The 25,974-nt window shown below is 44.9% G+C and overlaps 1 protein-coding gene across 1 annotated transcript in view; it reads left to right on the top strand.

Annotated features, from left to right (window-relative positions):
* Positions 1-25,974, top strand: part of ARHGAP31 (Rho GTPase activating protein 31) — a 60,004-nt gene extending 34,030 nt beyond the window's left edge. The window contains exons 2-12 of the mRNA XM_027748246.2: positions 2,261-2,363; positions 2,860-3,004; positions 7,552-7,634; positions 8,248-8,355; positions 10,042-10,187; positions 11,927-12,125; positions 13,913-14,037; positions 16,436-16,495; positions 17,296-17,919; positions 18,259-18,569; positions 19,466-25,974. Of these exons, the coding sequence (XP_027604047.1) occupies positions 2,261-2,363; positions 2,860-3,004; positions 7,552-7,634; positions 8,248-8,355; positions 10,042-10,187; positions 11,927-12,125; positions 13,913-14,037; positions 16,436-16,495; positions 17,296-17,919; positions 18,259-18,569; positions 19,466-21,931 (4,370 nt within the window). The 3' untranslated portion in view covers positions 21,932-25,974. The remainder of the gene's footprint in view (positions 1-2,260; positions 2,364-2,859; positions 3,005-7,551; positions 7,635-8,247; positions 8,356-10,041; positions 10,188-11,926; positions 12,126-13,912; positions 14,038-16,435; positions 16,496-17,295; positions 17,920-18,258; positions 18,570-19,465) is intronic.

The following is a 25,974-nucleotide window of genomic DNA, read 5'->3' as shown; positions in this document are numbered from 1 at the left end:
CAAACCTTGCCACATGGCTATCCTGATCAAATATGTTTTCTGTTCAATTAATTATTCTCTTTTCAGGTTGTATGGTTTCCATTTTCCCACCCAAATAGATCTGAGGTGAAAGTGGATCTGCCTAACTTTCATTTTTGCTGATTGCATTACATTTATTTCTGGAGACCCCTACCAAGAAGAAAATTTCAATATGCTGTGTATGCATAGCTCCTTCCATAAAGAGGTTACAGCCTGACTATCCAGAAATGGAGTGAGGCCTGAAGTAATTTGTCTTTCCCCTTTTTTATTTTTAGCATGATCATCATCATATGATCTGAGTCCCCTACTGCAGTTCCAGATAATTAGAACTTACTCAGAGATAGGAAGGTCCTCTTTCTTGATGTGTCACTTGGACTTTTCTTGGCAGGATATTAAGGAAATTTTATACTTATTTTTTTACTCTGACTCCTTCCACACCATTAAGTCCTCCTAGGAAGCAGGTGCTGTATGCACTGAAAGGAATGTTTCCCATGTTTGTTCTGGAAGGCACTGATGTGATGCCTCCTCAGAAGTCCTTGAGGAGAGACTACTATAACTCTGTGACTATTGTAGACAAAACTTTCATTCTGTAGACTTCACCTGTTCTCTTGGTGACCTCATGGTTACCCCTGAACATTGCTGTAGTAGGCTGGGGCCTCTGATGTGAGCTCAACAGTTAGTCTTAGTCCAGCAACCTGAAGTTCTTAAAAATCAGCGCAAGGGCTTTGAGTGTAGCATAGCATGACTAATGTACCTGCATTACGAGTCCTTGCTCATAAAGTCAGATTTTCCCTGTTGTTCTGGAGAGGCTCCTTTGACTGAGAAGCATTAGTCTGGATTGTTTGGGCTTCCAAGTAATCACTGGCACTTTGCGTATTCCTGCATTTGGGTTTGCCAAAAGGGAAGAGAAGGGTCACACAAAAGGACCTCTTTACTTCCTTAGGTAAGGGTCAGGAGGCAGAAGGGTAGCACTTCCCTGAGTGATTGGGCTTGGTAGTAGCGTGTCACTGAGGTAGGAACCAGCTTGGGAGCCCTTCTCACCAGATTCTGTGCCCTAGGCTGCTTGGTAGGGGCAGGTCTACCCGTGAGCTGGCTCTGGCCTCAGTGGCTCCCAGGAGAAATACAATAATGTAGCAGCTGGTTTTTTTCAGGCTATCATTGGATGCTGTCTGATGAAGCACATGTTAATATGTCATTATGGTCCTGAACTTTGAGCAGAACTCAGGGAAGGTCCAACCAGAGGCATTGTCTCTGTGGTGCCTCAAAGCTGAAGGAATTCCTATGCCTGGCTTTCCAGTCAAGTCTATGACTTTGTTTTCTTCCATACAGCTTTCCAAATGTGCAGTGCAGCAGAATCAGCATTACAATGGGGAACTTTTAACTTCTGCATTTACTGACTTTTGTGCCTATGGCTGTATGAAGCATTGCATTAAATACACAGTAGTTTCTAGCACCTAATAAGGAAGGGCTTTCTTACTGTTATTGTTATAGCTAGGGTTGTTATAGTACTGTGGATGGGGAGGCTTGGTCTGACCAAGAGAATGGGGGGTTCTTATGCCTATATAATGGGGAAAAAATAAACATATACTTTGGATCCAGGTCTGGATGTAAATGTTGTGCCTCAGGCTCCTCTCAGCTTTAAGACTGGTTAAGTCTTTGTCTAGTTATGTTGCTGGAGTTCTTTTGAAGCAGATGTCAGGTTTAGTCAGTGTGCAGATCTAGTCAATATTTGAACTTTATAACCCCTCTGTGGGAGTTTATGAGCACTAAACTGTGGGTATGTAGGCTTATATGGAAGTGTGAATGCTTCTCTGATTTTTATCCAAGCCAATCAGACCTTTTGGCACAATTCAGCGAGGCTACAGGCCTAGATTGGGGAGGGGGGAGGTTCCCAGGACCTCATGCTTTACCGCATGCTTTCAATTAGAATGAAATAGCTTCTTTTATTTTTTTTGAAGGAAAAGAAAAAGCAAGAGAGAGAAACCCTACCTTACTTTCTACAATGTTTCTGTGACTTCAGGGTTAGTCATTGCAAAGGAGCATGGCATGGCACAACCATAGCATATCCTCATGGTCACTTTTCAGGGTCTACTTTTGGTCTGTATTTCTCCCATTGCGGTACCCTTGCCTGCATCTGCAGAGAGCCTCTGCTGTTTTTTTGTGTAACTGTCTCCTCTGTGGTGACTTGTGGAAGTTGTCAGTGTGTATTCATTGGGCATCTTGCCTTGCTTTCTTCTCCTAGTCCCCTATGTGCTGAAGAGCTGTGCGGAGTTCATTGAGACTCACGGCATTGTGGATGGGATCTACCGCCTCTCAGGAGTGACATCCAACATACAAAAGTTGAGGTAAGGGCGGCATATTTGAGTGTCAGAGGAATTCAGTGACACTGCTCAGTACCTTTTCGGTGTTAATCCCTCAGACATAGACTGTGGCCAACAGAGCTCTATACTGATGCAGAAGATAAATTGTCTCTAAAGCTGGTAACAGGGAAATACAACATTTCAAGGACGAGCCCATGACAAAGTAAAAAACTCTCTCTGCATCTATTAATGGGAAAGGCATGGAGGGGCTCAGCACAAATGCTGAGTTGTTCTCTCTCACTTTAACAGAAAGCAATCTCTTTATATCAGTTTGGAGTCCCCTCATGGGACTATGTTAGGGATAATGGAGACCAGTTGAAACCTCAAGGCCTGAACATGGCAGACAATCTGGGCCAGCCTGCAGAGACATTTCTGCTTTCCAGTTTGTTTTTTCTGCAGCTGTAAAGGAGTACTGAGGGTGGAGTACTGGCCTGCTATGGCTCTTATTCACTCGTATTGTTATGTTTCCATATTGTTTTAGACAAGAGTTTGTTTCTGACCAATGCCCGGATCTAACAAGGGAAGTGTACCTTCAGGACATCCACTGCGTGGGGTCACTCTGCAAGCTGTATTTCAGGGAACTGCCGAACCCTCTCCTCACTTATGAGCTCTACAAGAAATTCACGGTGAGACCCTTGGCTGTTCTTGTTCCTCTACAGCCGTGTAGATGTGCTGCATATTCCTCCATGACAGCTGCTTGGGATTCACTCCAATGTCCTGGCTTCTGGTGCATCTATCCATATAAACACTTCTCAGTGTTCTTCCCTTCTCATCTTGTGTTGGCTCTCTTTCCCTGTCCTTGTTTCTTTTCACCATTTAATGTTTATTTCTCTCAGTTTGTCTGCTGTTTCCTCCCCTTCATCTTCTCATTTTTTCACTGCATTGCTTCCCTGCTGCCTCTCTCCCCACTGTGCACCTCCTCTCAGAATTACAAATGCTCTTTCTTTTCCTCATTACTGTCCATCACTGAGAGTCTTCTGTGTCATCTGGGGCTTGTGATCATAATCACAAGGGTGTGGTTTCCTCATTCCTGTCCCTCCAACTGTCACTGACATGTGCACAAACTGATTTCTCAGCCCATGTGTAAAGCATCAGCTTTTCTGCATCTGTAGCATTTTTTACACAGTTTGTAGGAGTGCAAATGATGACGCAGGTTATGCCAGCTATGGCATATCAGGTCAGTCAGGATCACATCATAAATACAAATGGCAAAGGAAAGTGGCAACTGGCCAAGCAGAAATCTTTAACTTTGTTTAAAGAGATTACAATTCAGGGAGTAGTTACTTGATTCTGTAAAACAGCCATAGATTATACGTGGATGGAGTTGGAGCCCAGGAGCAGATAGCAGGGGAGCAGAAAAATAACACCACAATGCCTGAATTTTTTAAGAGTTGGTTAATTTTGATGACAGATAATATTTTATTAAAAAGCGGCACAGCAAGCTATGCTTGTTGTTAAAGTTATCTGCTTCTTACCACTCTAAATCCACTTTCAGTTTTTTATGACATCAACAACTTTAAATCCCATCACTGGGGTTGAAATCTTATGTGTCAAAGGTATGCATTTGGAGCTAAAAGAATTCACCAACTTCTATGGATAACTGGGGTGGAGGGATGGGAATTATTGTATTCTCAGTGTCAGAAACATCCATCCTTTGTTAAGAATTTCTGTCATCCTACTCCTTCCCATTTGCTGGGAGGAGGAGGGGACAGTCATTGCCAAAAATGTCAGACGTTACAGAGAAGACATTCTGCAAAATCCGGTGTTTCTGTCTGTGTTGCCTCTATCCTGAATTAAACACTTTCAAGTGATGCTGCTATGGCACAGGAGGCACTGAGGGAGATCCACTGGCTCCACACAAGAAGACACTCTCCAAAGAGAATTGCCTGTTGCCTGCTATAGGAAGAGGCAGGCATGTCTGTGGATGGGGGAGCTTGCTGTGGGGCAAAGCCAGATGGAACCAGCCAAGCAGCAACCTGCTATAAAAAGTCAGGTAGCTATTAGGACACGTCTGTACTGGGGAACAAGGGGTGGAAAGTGGCTCGCTGTGCTGCCTGACAGATATGTAATAGTCTTAGGTGTCTTGCTGTTTCGATGCCAAATTTTAAGTAAAACTGGTCTATGTTTCAAGGTGATGTATAGCCAAATTTTCAGGAAAAATTCTGAGCAGATTTGAAAAATTGACCTGTATCCTCAGGATATAAGCATTCTGAGGATATAGGGTAGGATCTCTGGAGATAGTCAGGATGAATAGGATCTTGAAAATACAGGGCATTATTCAACCATTCACTGTAACTGATGAGTTTCATTCTTGTTGAAGCTATTTGGCTGGTGTCTTTCTGGCCATCACTACTGATTTATGAAAGAAAAATGCTGTAAAGGAAACATGACGATTTAGATGGAAACTTTTTTAGGAAAGAATGTTTGCTGAAAGGTGCAGTTTTGGAATGATGACTTGCAGATTTTCAGTAGATACATTTGGGAAATAGCTTTATTCAAAAACAAAAGGAAAAACATTTCTGTAACTAAGTGTTTCTTCTACAAATACTTTCTAAAGGAAATGTTTCAACATTATATCAACACATCTAACTTACATAAAATGTCTTTCAGAAAAGGGTTAAACAGCCCAAAATTTATAATATAATTTCTTTAATGTGTGGTTGAGTGTGATGCTTTTGTCAACCTTGAACAATTGTTTTCAAGAATCTTATGCCAACTCTCAAAATGTTATCACTTTGGGCTGACCTAAAGGTTTTTTTTTTTTCATCTCTGGCCTTTCAGTTTGTCCACTCAGCCACAAAATCCATTATTCATGTAATCTACTCAGTATGGATTTATAATTGGTAACCCAGCTGACAGGAAGCACAGTCATATACCAGGAGGAAAGAAAGAAAAAAGACCAATTCCCCAAAGACCAACCACTAGGAGTGTGTGTATGCGTGGGGTGTCTGAACAGGGAACAGTGGCAGCTGTACCTCAGCAAGTGAGTGCTGGTAGGAATAAAGAACACTTGTTAAGCCCAGCCTGACTCAGTCAGAGCTGTCTCTGAGTTGGGATAGGCTGCACTTTGAGTCATCAGAGTGATTCAGAGATTTTTGTCTAAGGAAAGTCAAATTCTTAATGACTAGGGAGGGAGTGGCCATTTGGTCATCACTATGTCACGTTCACAGGTGTGACTTCCCAGTCATGACCTCACTGGCTATCAACATTTGCTAAATGGTTGCCATTTTGTATTCTAGTGATGGATGGTTGTTTCTCAGGATAGATAAACTGACTCTTCTTGGCTTGTTCTAGCTTGCACATAGAGGGATCAAGTACTCCCTCAGAGCAAATCAGCTCTAGGAGGCCAAGGCTACTTTCTCTCTGGACTCTATTCCACTTGTTAACCAGGGCTTATGAATCATGCACTCCCAGAGCCACTAGTGGAGTATAAAAAAATCCTAAATTACATAAATTCATACCACGATCAACTAGTGTGTAATAAATGGAATTATTGGTTCTTCCTTGAATTCTGTATTCTGCTACTGTGATCCACAGTTTTGGAGGGAGCCTCGGATTTCAAAGGCACAACTTGTATGAGTCAAAAATGTTGCTCAGAGGTTTGAACAGGTCATGACCTCAGAGAAGTTGGTATTCACTTGCTGTCAAATCATTGGGTCTTTGAGACCTGGAAGTTAAATATGGGAATGAAAATCAGCACTGGGGGAGAAAATATCATGTACAGTCTACTTGAAATCTAATGCTTTAGGTGGGCCAGATAAATGTTTTATTTCTCTCCGTCTCCATCTTTGGACAAGGCTATTGAACTGGAAACCTTATACCAAGATCATAAGGGCTCTTCTACATAGGATTTCTAGGCTGATGGTAATAGGCTTTTTAAAAAAAAAAGAAAAGGAAAAAGACCTGTAGTTATGTGTAAAAAACACTAGAAGGAGTTAACCTACCTTTAATTTGGGCAAAACAAGTCCCTCTGCATCTCATATACACCAAACTAGTGAGCGAGCTTGTTTTTCTTTGCCATCACATCTCTGTCCTTGAAACTGGTGATGTTTATTTTGCTGGTCCTTGTACGTGAGAAGTGATCTGCTGGGAAAAGGACAGTGACAAAAACAGAGAGGGTAGCATCATCAGTGTGGATGTTACAAGAAGATGCTTCTTTGGTTGTGGCTGGCAAATTCAGGTTCATAATGTTTAAGCAACGAGTGGTTGGGGAAGGGTTGTTTCGTTCCTTTCCTTTCCTAGCAGTGCTGACGTCTGTCTGTAGGCACAGATTCTGCTGGCAGTGTGGGTCGCAGCATCTTTCCTTGAACTTGCTCCAGACTCCAGTGGCAGTAGGATAGGCAGGAGGTTCCCAGACAGTCATGCATTGTTTGAACTTTCTGGTGGTTTGTCCCCCCCCAGCACACATATTGAAAGGGAATGGCTGAGCAGATGAATACCAGTGCAGTGAACTCCTAGGAATGCAGACAAAAGTCTATCGTGGCTCTCTAAGCTCTTGGTCTGTAGAGATTTGCTCAAGACCAAGATGTATAGCCTTGATTCTGTCTAACCCTGAGTATAAGAATTTATTAATCTGCCTAGACAGTGATTTTGCCAAGGTTTCTCCCATCATAAAAGAGGCAAACTCACACAAACAATCCGTATAGCTATCTTCATGTGACAGTCAAAATATTGCTTATTTGAAAAATATGAAACATATATATTCAAGGTGTTCTCATAACACAGGACTTCAAAAACCTGATTGATTTTTAACACAGTTTGGGGAGTGGGGGAATGTATCACTGTTTTTTATTTTTTCCATTATTTTCACTTGTCTTGTTCCCTCTCTTTTTATTTCACCCATCACTGCCCAAGTTAAAAAAAGGGAAAAGAATTATAAAAAAAACCCCAAACAAACAAACAAACTCCAATTCCAATCTAAGTCCTTAAATGCCCCTCTCCCCTAAACACTGACCACCTTGTCTGAATGTCTGTGGATGATGTACTGAGACCTGAAATAAGAGTGCAGGAAATCTCTGCTGTGTTGGGGGCACAAAGCAACCTCTTCTACCAGTAGCTCTGTAAGGTAACAAGAGAGCATTCCCTCTGAGACAGGCTGTCTCGTGTGACCCTTTTTAATCCCTTTTCCCCGAAGTCCATTGCCAGGTTGTATTGTTTCCTTGTATCTCTGCAGGAAGCAGTATCACGCTTCCCTGAGGACGAGCAGTTGGCAAGAATTCAAAATGTCATCCAGGAGCTCCCACCATCACATTACAGGTAAGAACATGTCCCCTGAGGTGCTGAGGATCACTGTGCTGATCCTCACCATCAGGGAATATTGCCTGAAACAGCACTGGTATTCATTTCCAGAAATCAATTCCCCAAAGCTGACTCACCATTTCCAAATCTGACAACAACTTATCTGGCATTTAAATATCATTGAACAAACTGTTGTTAGAGACAGAACAAGATCTCCTTGCTGCAGTCTGTCGTCCTCCTTCCCCAGCTCTGACTGCTAGGGCACCCTTGGCCAGTGTCATAGGTGTGGTAAGGAGAAGATGATCTGCTGGAGGTACTTGAGCAACAGCTCAGTCTTTGCATAATCCCACTTCCTCTTCCATCTATCTCCCATCTTCTTTGCTCCCATCTTGCTAAGGACAGTTGGGTTCATGCCCCATCCTTGGCAACCCCAGAGCACAGTTGTAGGTGTTCACTGCCATCCCATGTAAATGCTGATGCTGTGTATCCTCTGCCCTGTGGGGTCTGCTGTGCCATTGCAGGCACTGCCTTCCTTGAGAAGGGGACAGAGCTGGGTCTGAGCCTTGCTGTCCCAGTGGGCAGGCACTGATAAGTTGACACATTTTTCTTTCTTTATGTGAAACCACTGCAGAACGCTGGAATACCTGATCAAGCATCTGACTCACCTGGCCTCCTTCAGCAACATGACCAACATGCACACCAGAAACCTGGCCTTGGTGTGGGCTCCAAATCTCCTCAGGTACAGTAGAAAGTCTTCTTGTCCAGAGCACCATGCTGAGCTCCAAGGTGAATGCCAGCGCCTGAGCCTGAAGACCCAATCACCTGAGGAAAATGCAAAGACAGGGAAAAGCTGAACAACTAAAGGGAAGAGCAGAGCACAGCAAACAGCTCTTCCAGGTTGAATAATCTAAGGTTTTACTGCCAGCATCCAAGGAAACTTGTGGTTTTGTGTGTTTCTTATTAAAAAGAAGTCGCTATTTGCAAGTTGAGCATAGATTTAAAAATGAGGAGTTAGCTCATCACTGGGGAACGTTAATGACATTTTTCATGGTGCGAGTGCTTCTGCAGCAGAGTGGTGAGAGACAGCAAGGCTTAGAAGGGAGAGCAACAGGGCAAAAATACTGCAGATCTGTGCCCAGATCTGCTTGCCCAAAAGTGAGATGAGCTTGGTGGGCTTAAAATGGCGGCCAGTGTCAGATCTGAGATCACCACCTAGTTTATCATGTTTCTATGCCTGGCACTCTGCTGGGAAGAAGCCTGGATAAGATTCAGGCAGAGGTCTGGCTGATATGTTGTAGAGCTAAGAAGAACAAGAAAAAATAGAGTCTGGGGAAAGAAAAGAAATGTTTTATATGCTGTTGAAATTGTCTTCGCTGTCCATCCAATACGCCTGTATTTAGAGGAATGAACTATGCAGGGAGAGTCCAGGACAGCAGCTGGGCAGGAAAGGTGTGATGGCAGAGCTGGTACTGGAAGCCCTGGGCTGGCAAAGGACATTGGCTAGAGAGGTACAGGCCTGAAAAGCATTCTCTAAAGAGTTATCTCACCCTTCTAAATCACAAAACTAGCAGAGCAGGTTCTGAAAAAGAATCAAATGTTGACTCTATTGAATATAATAAAGTGGGCCTTTACTACCAAAACAATTTCATTCTAGCATCTATCCTTGTCAAAAAAAAATAGTCCGTTTCTCTTTGCAATCTTTCATAAGTACAAGTCCCAGGGAGGAAAAGGAAGGAGCAGGCAATGCAATTGCAGTCTCCTTACAGGGTTATCCTCTTGGCAATGCCCCAAGCTATTATCTAACACACCAGTCATTAACTTTACAAAGGATCCATTGCCCAGAGATAATTTCTTCAGCAACACTTCGGCATGTCAAGATAAGGAATGTTTCTTTGCTGAGAGCAAGAGTGAGAATGTGGGAGTACAGGGGGGCAGAGAAGAGACTACTGGGGCACACGGCAAAGCGTTGAAAAAATTGACGTGGGGAAGACCTGAGCAGGGTTCTAAGGGATTTCACTAAGAGATATTGAAGCATTGAGTAGGGATCTAGAAGCAGCATTTGAAAGCTCCTGTGTTGTCTTTCAGGCCCAATTTTGAAATAGCTATAAGAGGATAAAGGAGAGACAAGGATGGAGTTTGAGAGTCACAGTCTTATCTGTGCTGAAGAATGTAAAAGCCAAGTAGGGAAAATAACACAGTCAGGAAAGAAAATAACAGAGGTTGCAAAGAAAACAAGGAAAATAATTTTTAAAAGAGTGAAAAGGCAAAGAGAGGATGAGGGCCTGGGAGGAAAGGAGAACAAGAAGTGCAGCAAGAGTGGGGAAATCATTCCTGTTCCAAAGCTTGCAGGAAGAAATCTAGTCTTTCCTTCCCAGGGGCTGTGTGTGGCAATTCTCAGAACTGATACACCTCTTTCCTCATGCAGGTCAAAGGAGATTGAGGCAGTTGGCTGCAATGGGGATGCAGCTTTCCTGGAGGTGCGAGTGCAGCAACTGGTGATTGAGTTCATCCTGAATCACGTTGATCAGATCTTCAGCAACAACAGAAAAGCCAGCTCTTCGGAGAACATCGGTAACAACCTCCCTGAGCCGCTTCACACTGTCACTTGTCATGTACTCCAGCTCTCCTTTCAACTAATATTTCAAGCACATTAACCCTTACCAGCATCACAGACTCCCTCAAAGACACCCTGAGCCCAATACCTTATTATTCTTGTTCTCTTCATCCTATCTTCAGCATTTTCTTTTTGAATATTAGCCTCCTTCAGTGTTTTCTCAGGTTGATCCTATGTCATCTTTTGCATGATGTCATCTGGCTTAATGCTTTCCATAAAAGGAAGACCACCTGACAGATTCTCAATCCTGGTCTAAGCTCTCTCTCCAAGTCCATCAGCCACAATCTCAATTCTTCTCTCAGGCTCCCCCAGTTACAATTCCTCATACCAACAATACCTGCCCTCCAGCCACCATATCCACCCAAATCAGAGGTCACACTCCCAGGACAAAAGTTAATTTTTTTGTTCCAAAAACTTATGTCTTGTTCCTGATGATGTTTTATGTAAGAGATTTCTTTTTTTCCTGGGACATCAACAGTTTTCTGAGATGCTGATTTTGTTGTTTAGAGATGGTTTTGTTGGCAAAGGCTGTGAAGTGAGAAGGTTTGGATCCACATTGACCTCAAATAATTTCAGAAATACGCACCTTTCTGTTTTACACACTGTAAAGACTTGTAATACCTTCAGAACTCAGGGAGTATCCACCTTTCTGCTTTCCAGCCCTGTGTCAGCTTGTCCTGCCCATCTTTACCTTAACATGTGCTAGTCTGTCCCCATATCCCACGATTCTGGTGTGGTGCCCTGCTCAACTTGTAACACCCCTGCATTGTGGTGAAGTTGTCATTCCTATGCCCTTATTATGCCCTGGCAGAAGGCACGGAGTGAGCAACTGCTCCTGTACTGCCTTAAGCATTGTAGTGAAACACTGGCTAGTAAATTCTAAGACTTCTGGTTGTACTGCAGGTCACAGACCCAAAACCGTCCCAGCTTTGAGAAGTGCTGAACGCTGCTGGCATTTTAATAGCCATATGGAGTCAAGAGAGGAACATGCTGATGAACTCGGTTGATTCTTAGTGGGAAAGTGCCCCTTCAGCCAGCCCCTCTGCAGTGGCAGGAACTTGCACCCTGCTTCAGCAGTAGGGCTAAGTGCCAGGTGGACTCCAGAGCCTGCGCTTCCTTCACACACCTCGGGGCAGCCTGTTCAGGACAGCACTGTTGCTGGGGTGGCATATGGGAGGTTGGCTCTTCCACTGCCTCTGTAAACAGGCACTTTCAGTTTCCCGGACTGTCAGCCCCACTGTTTCTGTGGCCCTGAAATGGATTAGAAAGTTAAAGTATTGCTGGCTTTTAGAACAGTTCCCCTTCCTGGAGCAAGACAAGGAGAACGATGTGAAAGTGAGAGAAAGAACTAGGCACCACATTTGGATCAGGGACTGAACCGCTCCAATATCGGGTTAGGGTGAGAGTGGGTGGAGGAGGGAGGAGAAAAGGGACCGTGTGAATCCTGGTGGTTTTCAGAGACACCTCTTTCACACAGAAGTGCCTTTGGCTGGCAAGCATGGCCCCTGCTGGGAATACACTCAGATGGATAACGTTGCTGGGGAGTTGAAAGACTTATCTGAAAAAAAAGCCTTTCTCCCTGCACGTGCCACTCCTTTTTCCCCTCCACAGGAGATGTTCCAGTCAAATAAAGACATGAAATTCTTTCTCTCGTCTCTCCTCACCCCAGGCTGGAATGTATTTTCTTTCTTTTCAGAGAGTGCATCAGTTGTGAAAAGTCTGACCCTCCCCTCAGCCTCCCTGCCAATGAAACTGGTGAGCCTGGAAGAAGCGCAGGCACGGAGTCTGTCTGCTTCCCACCCTGCTCGGAAGGAGAGGAGAGAGAACAGCTTGCCTGAAATTGTGCCTGTAACTGGGTCCTTCTTCCACACAGTTGTTGACCTCCCCGACAGCAAGTGAGTGTCAAGAGGAGTTGAAGTTCAAATAAAAAAGTGCAGGCTCCCTAGTGTGATTGGGAATGATCCTTTTGTTAGTATGGTCCCCCCACACCTGCACACATGAATCTACAACCACCATCAAGAGAAAATTCTGTGCCTTTCTCAAAAGAGGCACAGCTGCTACTGAGAAGTATTGCAGTTACTGGGTTCATAGCTCCACTAGTCCTCATCCCTCCATCAGGGCAGAACTTCATAGGCCTCCTGTGGGAGGAATTAGCTGCCTTTGCAACCTTATGCCAGCTCAGAATTTGGCTAAACACGGCATGAACGTGGAGCAGGTTGGGGCACAGCTCGCCTACGAGTTCCACCTGCTGGTGGCTGATCCACGGCACGCCTGGTGCCACTGACCTGCTCAGCTTCATCATTCTCCAGGTTCCTCTGCAATTATGGCCAAGTAGTAAGGCTAATTTTCACTCCCAGCATGGAGAGATACTTAGATAGTAGTACCCATGCCAGCTATGTCTATGCCAGGAGAAGAGTCCTATTTCAGCTGAGGTTGCTGCAGTTGTTGGCACAGTGGCCCAGCCTAAGTATTTATCTATTGGTCTATCTAACTGTTAATACATGGCCACTCTACTGCCAGGTTCTGATAGATTACAGCCTCTGCAGCAGGAGGCTCATTAATCTACTGACCCATAAAGCACCAGAGAAAAGATATTTATTGTCACTCGATATATTAAAGCAAAAAGGAGCCGTCTAACAGAATACTGGCAAGAGGATGACCAGCTTAAGACAAAAGGATGTATTGTCCCTCTAGAGTGCCTTTTCCTTTCTCATTTGAAGAGAACAGTCCTATCCCCAAGATATCAATCCTGTTTGTAGGACTGATTTGTACTCTTCTGAGTACTGATCTGAGAGAAAAGTAGAACTATGGGGCTAGAAAGCCCATTATGGAGAGCAAGACAGGGAGATAAGAAAGTTCTTGCTCTGTAAGAGGGGAGATTGAAGGAGGAATCAGAATGGATATGTGAAGGAACTAAAACAGAGCTTCATGCAGAAATATGCATAGGAAAAAAAATGGCTACAGGACTGGCAGTTTCTTTCTGCATAAAACTGTGATTTCCAAAGAGACCCAGGGAAATAATGTTCCACTTCCTCTGACAATAACGAGAAAATTATTTAATTCCCTTAAGCCTCCTCTTATTTGGTTAGTACACTATACTTGCATAAGAATATATAACACCTATGATTAAATTAATGTTGACTTGAGAAGCATTAATAGCTAGTTTTATTAAGGGATTCTTTTATTTTCATCATAAGATGTGGTCTTTACAGGACAGCTTTTTGCACTGAGCAATTGTACCAGTTCCATCCATTCTCTGGAATTTATCATGCATTGTATCATTAAAACCTGTTAAAAAGGCAACTTTTCTTTGGTGTATTGCATGATAGTCCAAACCTTGGAAACCTCTTCTTTCTGGACAAAAGCATGGGTGATTGCTCAGTCAATCACAGTTGCTGTAGCATGATGCCAGACTCAACTATCCGAAGGTTTAGGTGACTTGTCATCCATGAAATGGTTAAATCAGTAATACAGATAAATCAGTTGCAGAGTAATTGCTAGCTATATAACCAAGAAGAGTTGGTTGTATAGCAGCTATGCCTTGCATGCTTTAGAATTAAATGAGATGTGGGAAGAAAAGAGGGACAGTATTGAGGGGAGACAGCTCAGAGGTCTTTGTGGGATATTAAAAAGATAAAAGTCTCTAGGGTTCAGTAACCTCCTGAGCCTTTTTTCCTTCCAGGAGAAAATTATCCACAAAGTCCAAGAAATGGAAGTCGATATTTAACTTGGGCCGCTCTGGATCAGAATCAAAGTCTAAACTGAGTCGAAATGGGAGTGTCTTTGTAAGGGCACAGAAGCTCTCTGGTAAGAACACACCTTTCAGTTAAGTGTTTCTCTCTGAAGCTTTATCTTGTGATGTTGATAGCATGGGGCAACCTGTATCCACATGCCACTAATACCATTAGACTTGGGATGGTCTAATGGGGTCATGCTTGTTGTGTGGTTTCACACACATCTCGTTTTCATGTGATGGCAAGAAGCAACCTTTCAGGAGGATATGCCAGACAGCTACAGTAAATATTTCATTTTGGTACCTAAACAGGTTCCTCTTGTCCAGCTGTCAAGTTTGGGAACTTGGAAATTCTATGTAGGTTTGGATTAGTCCATTCCAGCGCAGTCAGCCTCTGCCTCCTAATGTTCCTTACATGGCACTGGGTGAATGGCTGTCCTTTTAGCCTGTCCTTCTGGGTTGTCCTTCCGCTAAAGGGCAGTAAGAACCAACTGTGTTCAATGTCTTTGTGAAAAACAAGGTACTGTGGCTCCTGGCTTTCAGGACTTTGAAGGAAGCCATTGCTTTTGCAGAATTTCCAAGAGAGAAGTTGTCTTTTCTTCTGGCTGTGATCCCAAGTTCTAGCCTCTTTTGAGCTGCAATCTCTTAAACACCGCTTCCTAGAAAATCAAATGACAGTGCCAATTCCCAGTGTTCAGAAATTATAACTCAAGTTCTAGAAATCAGGAACTTGACTTAAAAGTAATCACAGTTTTTAAAGAAAGCATACCCTTTTCTCTGAGTTCATAAAGAAATGTTTTAGGTTTATATGTCTAGACTTTTTAGTATCTCCAAGTCAAGGAATTTAGTTTTTAAAAGAAGATGAAGATGGAATTTTTATTTATATAATCTCATGACTCCAGGAGCTGGTGTCTGGAGGACCACTACCAAATATTGCAAGACTTAAAATAAAATAGTTAATGTTGGCAACATTACCTACCACCACATATATGACAGTCTCTGTTTGTATCAGAAATTAGTGTGATGCCAAATGCTGGATCCAGCTTCTTTTGCACCCCTGCCTTCCCCAGCTTTTGCATGTACGGATGGCTTTACATAGGGTGCCTATGGTAGACCTCAAAATAGCTTTCTATCCTATTTTGATCATGGGATCACCTTCTCACTTTGATAAGGAATACTCTGTCTCAAAATAGTGCTAACCCAAGGGTGCCCAGGAATGACTGGAGCCCAGTGATCGTGAAGGCTGAGCCTTGTTCCAGGAACAGTACTGAGCAACAGAGGGCTGTACATTTCCATGAGCAGGACACACAAATGCAAAACTGTGCACAGTTTTAAGCACTGAAGTAGTGCCTTTCAGAAGCAGTATTTTTGCGCTGCCATGTTACATTTTTGTGTGCTCTCTGCTTACAGCCTAATGTGAGGAAACACATGAAGTTGCAGTTGAAACTAAGCACATGTAACACAGCTTGTGTCCATGCACACAAGCCTGTAAGTCACACAAAACGCGAGCTCCACAGCTTGAATTCTGTTCCTCCTGGAAAGCTGAGCCAGTACTCAAGACATCATGCCATATAAATGTAAAAAGTAGCCAGGACTCCATATAAATGCAAAAAGTAGCTGGAGTTTCTCCTATGCTCATGCAAAAGTTAGAGCCAGAAGCCTTAATTATATAAACAAATGAAGTCCAACAAGCCTGCTCACTTTCTGCTTTACCTACTTTGTGCAACTCTGTAAACAGCAAATTTTGCTCCCAGACATTTTCCAGATCTCCACAGACCCTTTTTGGGCTGTCAGAGACTAACTTGTCTTCCTTGCCAGCTACATTTCCTCATCTCCCTTTTTCAAAGCAATAATAGCTACAAGCTTCCAAAACCTGTCAGGAACAGACCTGTAGAGTGTCGAGTAACAAATGGCAGCTTGTTTCTGGACAAGCAAGTCCAGCTAGAATGACCAGGAAAATAGGTTTCTTACTGCCCTCATAAATTTCCCCAAGTGCTTGCTGGAGGCAGGGCATGCTCACATCAGCAAAAGAGCCAGGGAGTGCAACATAAAAATAACCCAACATTTGCTATCAGGAATGAGAGGTGAAAGGCATTTATGTCAGTTTAGTTAAAAAGTGCCCCACAACCAATAGCCTGACTCGATCAGGGAGGGCAGTGGAACATAACAGCTTTTGGGATGCTTAACTGCTTCACAGTGGAGATGGTGTTGACTGGCTGGGTTAAGTATAGCTCTCCACATGTCCAGCAGGTGCAAAGCTGTTGTTAGCACTAGCAGATCCCCAGCTGCGCGGACAAGTGTTGTGGGTAATAAGCCACGTGGTGCAGATACATGGGGGGAATGCTTGAAAATGGAAAATTTGATGTCTGCCTGGCACGCCTGTCTATATGTGCGTAGTCTTTGATCTTTATGGGCTGAAGCCTGCAAAGCCACAGGATCTGATACCTGCTTCTAAAACTCTTTTTTCCACAGAAAAAGCAACTATTCGGCCTGCAAAGAGCATGGACTCGTTGTGTTCTCTCCCAGTGGAAGGTGAGACATCAATAGTGTAACGGTGAAGGACTGCAGCTCTGCATTCTCAGCATCATGGATCATAGAATCATACAATGGTTTGGGTTCAAAGGGACCTTAAAGATCTAGTTTCAATCCCCCTACTATGGGCAGGGACACCTATCACTAGATCAGATTTCTCAATGCTCCATCCAACCTGGCCCTGAACACTTCCAGGGAAAGGGTATCCACAACTTGACTGAACAGCCTGTTCCATTGCCTCGCTGTCCTCAATGGATGCAGCAGTCTGTATCTTTGTCTATCTCACCATGTTGTGTATTTTTGTACGGTGACGTGTGCCCCCAACTTTGTGTGCATGCATTTTTGACCCTTTTCTGTGTCATTTATCTCAGTGCATGCCCCTGAGAGTTACCACTGTGCCTAGCTGCATCTTCATTAGCAGTTGGATTGCTTTGATTTCTTTTTTGGTTATTCTGGGCACAAAATTCCAATTCATAAGTGAAAAGTGCTTGCAATAAGACAAAGCCTGGCATGTGCATAGCCCTAGACTTGGTTGCATCTGGTTAAGAAGGGTATCTAATAAAAGTCTTGGGTGATTTTCACTGGAGGGCATTCTATCCAGCCCTGCCTGCCCAGTTTGAAGGAGGCCCCAGGGCTAGAGGCTGGAAGGTCTTCAGTACCTACTGTTCCTATCTATCTGGGAACTGTGTTAACCAGGGCGGGACTCTTTCCTGGGGAGATTGATGAGGGCTCCTTACAGAGTAAGTTTGTTTGCTAGTGCTTTGTTTCCCATTGACTTCCTCTTGTGTTCCCATCTCTAGGGGAGGATGAAAAAGGCAGGTTCAAACGGTCAGTGACTACTGGAGGGTTTTTCGTTCCGACGAAGATACGGACAGGAGGAACAGGCAGCACATATGACCTCAGCAAGGAGAATGAGTGGGAGCGTGAAGGATCTGCCATGGGGGCCAAAGGAAGCTCAGAGCTGAGTGGGGAGAAAGGTCCTCCCCGGACACTACAGGTGAAGTCACCCCCTGAGCAGCTGAAGGTTTTCCGGGTAGCAGAGGATGCTGAAAATGAGCAGGCTTCAGCCAAAGGAGCGCTCATGTTCTACACCTCTGAAACAGCCACCAAGTCAGGCTTCCCAAGCAGCCTCTTCCCCTTGGAGGCCTCTCCTCGTCACCAGAGGAAAGCCCTGAACATCTCAGAGCCATTCGCTGTCTCTGTCCCCCTGCGGGTATCCGCAGTCATCAGCACCAACAGCACGCCGTGCCGCCTGCCCACCAAAGAGAAGCTTTCCCTTTCCAGCCTAGAGGAGCTCTCTTCCCTAATGGTGGAGAGCACAAGCCCCTCTGCTCTGGAAGCAGGGACCCACACAAGGACAGACCTGGCAACGGAGCGGAAGGAGAAACAGCTGGAGCCCACTCTGCCGGTGGCAGCGTCCAGAGGTACATTGTGTTAAGGGGGGGGTGTGTGGATCCTCAGTTGTGCTACTGGAGGTGCCCCACAGCTGGGTGGCATGGAGGTTTCTCCAGCCTGCTCTTGTGGCGGAAAAGAGACCAAGCTGTAGCAGGGTGGGTGTTGACTCTGAAAGCAGGTCAGGTTGGTGTTTGTTGCAGCAAAGAGACCGGGGAAGTGCCCATGGCCTCCCAGAAACATCCTGTTGTGCCTGGAGGGAGCTCTTCATCTTTTTTAGTTGGTATTGGCTTTTAGCAGCACCACTTTTTCTCGGGACACAAGTTTTCAGTCACAAACAGTTACATCTTTCATTTGCATTTCTGATCCAGGCTCTCACCCTGAGGAACTGGTGGCAGCCAGGAAACCTGAGTCCTTAGAAACTCCACAGCCAGCTGCAGAAAATCAGAAGACATGTGGGCAAAGCAGCTGCACAAGCAGCACCAAGAGCCCTCAGCAGTCCTTAGAGCAGAGAGCCACCTTGGAAGAAACACCAGTGTCGGAGTTTCATAAGGGGCCCCTCCCAGAAGACAGAGCAGAGCAAGGACAGCTCAGTATGAAGGATGTCTCTTCAGAAGGAAGCTGTCATCAACAGGAGATAGAGACAGCTAAGACAGAAGAAGGATCATGCCTAAGAGATGTGGTAAGCAAGAAGACATGAGAATGAAGGTGGGGGACCATGTCATGGTAGTGACTGAGAGGTTGTTTAAAGTTTCATTGTGTGTCTGTAGTTGTGAAAACTCAGTCCACAGCCTAGGCAAAGCAGAGTCAAGAATAGACCATGAATTGATTTCACTTCTATCCACAGTACCATGTGGTGATTTACCTTTACATAACTACCTACTGTCCCCTTTTGGTCTTCTTTTCCTGTAACTATACAATTTCAGCCCTTGCAATCTGTCTGCTCTGAGACTCTCCAGATGTGAGACTGTCCGGATGTCTGAGCATTTTGACCCACGGTCTCTGAATTTCCCTTCTATTTTTGCTGTCCCATTTGTCCTGGACAGCCTGAACAGTCCTTTATTCTTCCATTCGCCGCACACAAATTTTTTTAAATTCTTACTATTTTTGCCTCCTCTGTATCTCTAGCAGAGCCTTTTCACCAAGTTTCTTACAGTGATACTCATCTCTGGACAGCTATTTAAAGATCTGTTGGCATAGCTCCTTGAATAGATTATTCATTCGCGTTTGTGTGCATTTTGGGAATGCGTATTCTCTGGCAAGGCCAAGCGAGCCTGAATGGGAAGAGCTGAGAAATGGGCTGAAATATTCCAGCTACTCATTCAGCTCACTGTTTCAGTACATCTGTCCAGACCTCCTTTTGGCTGCACCTTGGATCTTCTCCTCCATAACCCCACTTGTTTATAGATGTATTTCCTTCCTTGAACTGGTAGCAATATGTGTGTCTGTATTTCTGTACCCATGAACGTGCTCATCTGGGACCCTCTCTGTTCTGAGAGAGCTGTTTGGGGAAAATTGAGGGGTATTTACTGGTAGAGTTGTGAGCTCCCAGGTCATGGCATTTCTTTTGTTTTTCAGACTGAGGAGGACGCGGCAAATGCCCTTCTAGAACCTCTGTGGCCAGAGATACAGCAGGAACTGAAAATTATTGAACCTGAAGAGGAGCTCTTGCTCTTGCCAGCAGCTGCCCCCAAGACAAGCCGAACTTCTGAATCTTCTTCTTCAGTACAAACAGACCATCTTTCCTCTGGTCCAGGGCAGAGTCCAACACTAGCTGAGCAGACATCTTCAAGCAGAGCATCACAAGTAACTCAGGTGCCCTTATTTGGTGCCAGCAGCATGGAGCGACAAGACAGCCCTCACGACTGCCAGTCTGATGCAGTTGCACAGCAGAGCTCCGGCTCAGCCCTACCTGAACTGAGTACTCTTCCAACTGGCACAGCCACTCCAAAGAACCACCACCCAATGGTGGACAGCAGGAGCGAATGTCTTGCTCCTAGCCCGGACCAGAAGATTCATAGTCAATTGGAATTTAATAAGATTGCCCCAAATGATGAATTTTCTTGTTCCAAAGGAGCATGTCCAGAGTCAGGGAGAGAAAAAGATAGCACTTGCCAGCAGCAGAGGGAAAAGGATGGTCTTACCAGAGTCCAGACCCTGAGGGAGAAGCAAGAGATAATGACTACTGATGAAAGGGACACATTCTCCTCCAAGGCACTGAGCGGAGATGGAATCCCAGAGGTGAAGGAGGGCCATGCTGTTAGCAGAACCCAGGATGCTGGCGACCAGGATGATGAGGACGCCTGGACAGATAATGTGCAGAGCTTAGAACTTGTGGAGCCATGGGAGGATCACCAGTGGGTTACAAGCCCTCTCCATTCCCCCACCTCTAAGGACATTCAGGAGAAGATGATACAGGAGTTTCATCCACAGAGCCAGAGAGCAGAGACAGGCCTTTCTCTTAGACCACGATTCAGTCGCAGCCTCTCCCTGGACAGTAAAGACACAGTGATGAGTTTATGGACTATCCCATTCTCTTTCTTAGATGCCACTGACCAGCAGCAACCACACAGTGACATTCTGTCAGTGACTTGTGAGCTGTCCAAAACAAAACCCGTCTCTCCTTCTAGTTTGGGCAAAGCTACGCAAGATGAGAATGGCCCAAGTCCTCCAGAAGAATCTCCAAAACCTGAGAAGCTGAAGTATGCCCTCATCAGGGAGGAAGTACCAGCTGAGAAAGCAGGACCCTACAGAATACCTCTTTCAGAGCCAGAGGAAAAGAAAGTGGATGTGAGCAAAGAAAACCCTTGGACCTCAAAGCCTGAGCTGTCTTTGCCCTACCAAAAGAGCCCAGACAGTTCTTCACAGACAAAGAACACAAAGGAGGAGTTATCCATCTCTCAGGACACTGCCCTGGGAGGAGAGACTGTCACCAAAGCATTGTGCTCTGCCCCTGAGTCACAGCTGAGTAATAAAGGTGAAGAAACACCTCGCAAAGTAAAGACTAGACCTTCCTCCCTCAACTTGGATTCGCTCCTCCCAGCCCCAGATTTCTTCACATTCGAGAACCTGTCCGTGCCATCTGCCCCTGGGAATCTCCTATATGGGCAGAAGGAAGTAAAAAGCAGTGATTCTGTCCCATCCCTGCCAACACACTGCCCTGCTGCCAGTAAAGGTGTTCCTTGGGGGTCTAGTTTCAATTCCCCTGTGGATCTAGACTTGGATTACCTGGCAGTGGCCCATGCCAGCACTGGCCGTCGTAACTCTGCCCCCGTCAGTGTGTCGGCAGTCAGGACCTCCTTCATGATTAAGATGTGCCAGGCTAGAGCTGTGCCTGTGATACCGCCCAAGATTCAGTACACCCAGATCCCCCAGCCCCTGCAGGCTCAGAATGCTGCTCCACCTGCTGAGAAGAAGGAGGCAGAAGCCAAGCAGACCATCAGGCAAACGCCACGGGTGGCATGGAGTCACTTGGAGGCCCCCAAGAGCCCTCTGACAGAGAAGAAAGCCAAAGCAGAGAAAGAAAACAGTGACCCAGCTCAGAAGGACTCAGCCTGTCCCTGGCATGGCAGCCTTGGCCCTCCACTGGAGCCATCTCAGTCCAGTCATAACCCGTCTCTGGATGCCCCCGTTCTGCGCCGAAAGCGCACCTCTGTAGGGGAGACAGCTGGAGATAACCCACAGTCTTCAAAGATAGAGAGGCCATCAGGGTTCTCCAAGCCTTCCTATAGATCTAGGCCCGGGAGGCCCCAAAGTCTGATTCTCTTCAGTCCCCCTTTCCCCATTATGGACCACCCCACCACTTCAGCAGACTCCAGGGTATTATTATCACCCATAAGGAGCCCCACTCAGACCACCTCTTTGAGCCCCATTTGTGGTGATCTGTCTGAGACTTCGCGGACGACACCTGAGGGGGTGACACTGCGGAACAAAATGACCATCCCCAAGAATGGCCAGAGACTGGAGACATCTACCAGCTGCTTTTACCAGCCCCAGAGGCGCTCCGTGATTCTGGATGGACGAAGTGGGAGGCAGATTGAATAGCAGCTGCTTCTCCTATTCCTTTTCTGTGATGGTTGGAATGGGAGCGTCCAAGACCAATTCTGTTCCCATTTTGCTGTTGTTATTTTGTGCAAGATGGACTTGAATCCTCTATGGTTTCCTGCAAAGCTTTTTGCTATGGAAGGTCATAGTCTCTTTGTCTTGCTTTTCCTTCCCTATCTCACCTCTGCTTAGTCCCTCACTGCCTGCTTTTTTTTTTTTTTTTTAAGCCAGTCCCAGGGAACTTGCATTTTCTCGTTCTTATTGTCTACCAAGCCCTGTGAAAGTCGCAGCCTCCCTATGGAAGAAAAGGAAAAATAAATCTCTGTATAAATAGAAAACAGGGCTTGAAGAAAACCCTGTTACAAAACACTGCAGCCCAGGGTGCTGAGGAGGTAGATCCAGATGTTTAGGAATTCTTCCCATTGTTTCCCAGACACTAGTGAAGGACTGTTTGATTTAGACAGTGTAAATAAACAGTGCAAGAGGCTGGGGATAGCTGAAGGGGAAAGTGAAGCTGGCATGAGCAGGTCACAGTCACACAGGGTGTGAGACACTCAAGGATGTTCCAATGAGAAACATACAACCTGAACACTGCCCCCAGCTCTATCCTTGCATCAAAGATGTGCTCTTTCCAGCATGTGCAAGCGCTGGAATGAAAGCAGCTGTACAGGAAACGCCTGTTCTTTTAATCTTCCAAGTCTTGCTCATGAGTTTTGTGTGCTCAGCCACACCTTCCTCGGGTAGACAAGATCCACGTGGCTGAGGAATGAGTGTGCAGCTGGCTGCCCAGCGTAGAGACTTCTCAGGCTGGTATCAATGACAGCCAAGATGTGGTCATAACAAAGTCCAGTATCAACTATTTTCACCATTGCTTAAAGCCAGGTGACACATCTGCAGCTGGCATCTCTGCCATCTCTGGCTGAGCTCCACACTGCCAACAGGAGAAAAAAGAAAGAGGATCTCCTGATCTGCATGTTCTTGGGCTATTGCCCTCTTGTACCCTGACTGACATATCTTTGACCCTTGGTCTTTCATTGCCACTGTGTGGCATGTCCCCAGGTGCTTCTTATTCCTTTAAACTTCCACTCCTTGTGATTTTACACTATTCCTTTGAGAGTATGGCTGGTTGTCACCTCCCTGGACCTCAGCGCTTTCAGACTGATTAAAAGTGTGGTAAAGAGGATGATTTGTGGGACTGCAGAACAGATCATGAACAAGTCCTGAGAGGGAGATTTGAAGTGAATTAAAGTCTCTCCTGAAGGGAACATTAATGTTACAGGAAAATACAGGTTCAGATATGCAACAGCTGCTGTGGGAATAGAATTAAAGCTTCCTTTATAAAGCCTCTAACTCTACATTCTCCACAGGCTCATCTATTGACTGCTTTGTGACCGTGGGTGATTGCAAAGTCAGGCTGTCTCTGCAATTTAAGTGTCACTAGTGACTACGGAGGAGACAGGTACACAGGTGTTGCTGCCAGCACTGAGATTGTCCCTGTAATGGCACTTACAGGGGCCATCACTCCTGGAGAGGTCTGAGTCTGTAGGCCCTCTGTTGGGTATCATCGGCTATAGTTGAAGCAGTGACTGAGCATCTGTTATGAAGTGCTATAGCCACCAAAATGAGGGTCAGCCAGAATTTCCCAAAGGATGTATGTTTAGGGCTTTTTTTCTGAAGTACTAGCGGTTTCAAATGGTTAGTAAACTCAACCCATGAGCTCCTAGTCTGACTGTCACTTTATTAGTGTTATTGTGGCTGGAGGGCCCTGAGCCTGTATGATGCTTTCTCTCCACTCTTTGATTGCTAACGGGAAGAGGTACCAGAGTAGTTTTTAGAAGTTCTGGATCCACAAATGCAAGCAATATATCTTCAGCAGAATTTTCTCCTGCCATATGCAAAGGGAGTGTGAAAAAACAAGAGGGCTTTTCCCTGTCACCAGTTGCAGTCTTTGATCCTCCCCACTGTACTCCTCATGTGTGCATAATGCCATATAAGAGGCAACAGAGCAGAGAACTAAATCCATGCTGTCGGTTTTGTTAAGGGAGAATAGTAAACCAGATGAGAGCCTGGAGTTTTTGTTTGGGTCCATTTTCTCTCACAGATGTCAGCCTATGCTTTAGCTGGGCAAGCTGTGGACAGCAGGCCCAGAATATGCAGCTTCACGACAATCGTATAATTCTACTCCCAGACCATAAGATGCCTGTGCAGCCTCCTATAAAAACTAGGGAGTTGCCAGTCCTCCATGCTCCTCATAGTTAGCACAGCTCTAGGCTGCATTAACATGGCACCCAAATGCCTTTTTTATTGCCTCATGAGAAAGCTTTTAATCACCACGGCTGGGTTAATGGCAAATGATTCGGGAAAGTAAGATATGAGGTATTGTAAGAGTTTAGAAGAAGGCAAAGTTGTGGAAATGATGCCCAGGGTTTTTTTTTGCATCAATAAAATAGTTTACTTTGGACAAGGATTTATTCTCTGAGTTCCTAGAAGTTTTGACAGCCAAGGCACCTGGAAGAGAGCTAAAGAAGCTCACAAAATAATGTACCAGAAGAAAAAAGAAAATGTGATGAAACCTTGGCATGCTGAAACCACTTTTTTTCCCCCCTCCTTATTCTCATATAAATTGATGTATGAACAAGAAATGAGGTCTGGCAATTTGTATATAATACACTGTCTCAGCTCTTAACAGCATTCCGGTAAGTAATAGCGCTTTTGGCATAAGTGGTGAAACTCCTGCAAGAGAAAATTATTAGAAATCTTTACTTAATATTAAAGATCAACCTCAACTAAAATCTGTATCCAGACCATACTTTTTAAGGATGTTTCAGAATTTGAACTCAGATCCGGGTCCTGGATTTTAATTAAGCAGAGATGCTGTAATGATGTGTCTATTTTGTAGCTTGATCCTGTTTCTTATCTACAATTTCATCTCCAGCCTTCAGCTGATGTTCCAGGAGTGCTTAGATAAAGCCTCAGGTCCTGCAGAGCTGAAAGTACATGCTTAGTTGCAAGGTGCACTGTTGGACAGGTGTCATGATTCTCAACTTCATACTCAGCCTTCTGCGGAGTCTGTAATGCTTGATGATGGATCCATGTTGATGCTGGTAGTTGCAGTCAGCTTGAAGGACCAGAGTTTGATAGTTGGCCAGAACCAGAAGACAGATGCCATCTCCCACTGAATGGTGCTGACTGTGTGGCAGGAGCTTCCTGAGATCCAACTTCATTAAGCTATCCCTGATGTCAGTTTTAGGGTCAGTCCTGATCTCTCTAAGAAAGGATTTATGGGTTTTTCTCCTTGTTTTGAGATTTGTGTTTGTTTGTTTGGAGTTCTGTATGTTTTTTAATTGTTTATCTGTGAAGCATTATGAAGAGGGATAGATTAGATTTATGGGACAAGAGTCTGGCCCAGAATTTGAAGTTTTGTGTACCAGAGAGCTACTGGTTGTTCTTGGTATTGAAAAGACTAAATAGACTGGCTCATCCTCTGCAGCTCCACAAAGATCATTTTAGGGACCCAGCAGTACATTTCAATTCTCCTGAGACTGTGAACAGTGTAAAGGCTATTCCTAAGTTTGCAGATGGCCCCAGTATCAGACATGACATATCACCAGCATATGTTGCTTGTGGACTTTTACCAATGGAAGACAAGTGAGTAAATTGCACTTATTCTTCCCATGTAGTCGGGGGTTTGTGCAGTTTCTGTTAAATGTAGCTCAGAGTGAAATGGCTGAGCTGGCAAAGATGAGAGTCCCCTGACAGAAAGGAGGGACACGGTTAATGTTAGCTCGTGTGGGAGCTGCCTTATTTGCAGGAGAGTAAACAGAAAGGAAGACTGTGTTTTACCTTATAAATCCCAGTCCTCTGGGATGTCCTTCTCATGGTATGACTGCAGAAAGACCGAAGTACTTATTTTTTCACCTTTAGAGCTTCAGAGGAACTTAGATCTGTATTAGAGAGCATCCATAAAGCCTGCAACATTTTCCCTCAACCAGAGTCCAAATGGTGCAATAAAAATCTTTTTTCTTTCTTTATTGATTCTGAAA

This window comes from Pipra filicauda, unplaced genomic scaffold (assembly GCF_003945595.2).
Source record: "Pipra filicauda isolate LSUMZ 115617 unplaced genomic scaffold, ASM394559v2 scaffold220_size1292976_pilon, whole genome shotgun sequence".
NCBI classification, from domain to species: domain Eukaryota; kingdom Metazoa; phylum Chordata; class Aves; order Passeriformes; family Pipridae; genus Pipra; species Pipra filicauda.
Note: the sequence above shows the minus strand (reverse complement) of the source record. Positions and strands in the feature narration are given on the sequence as shown.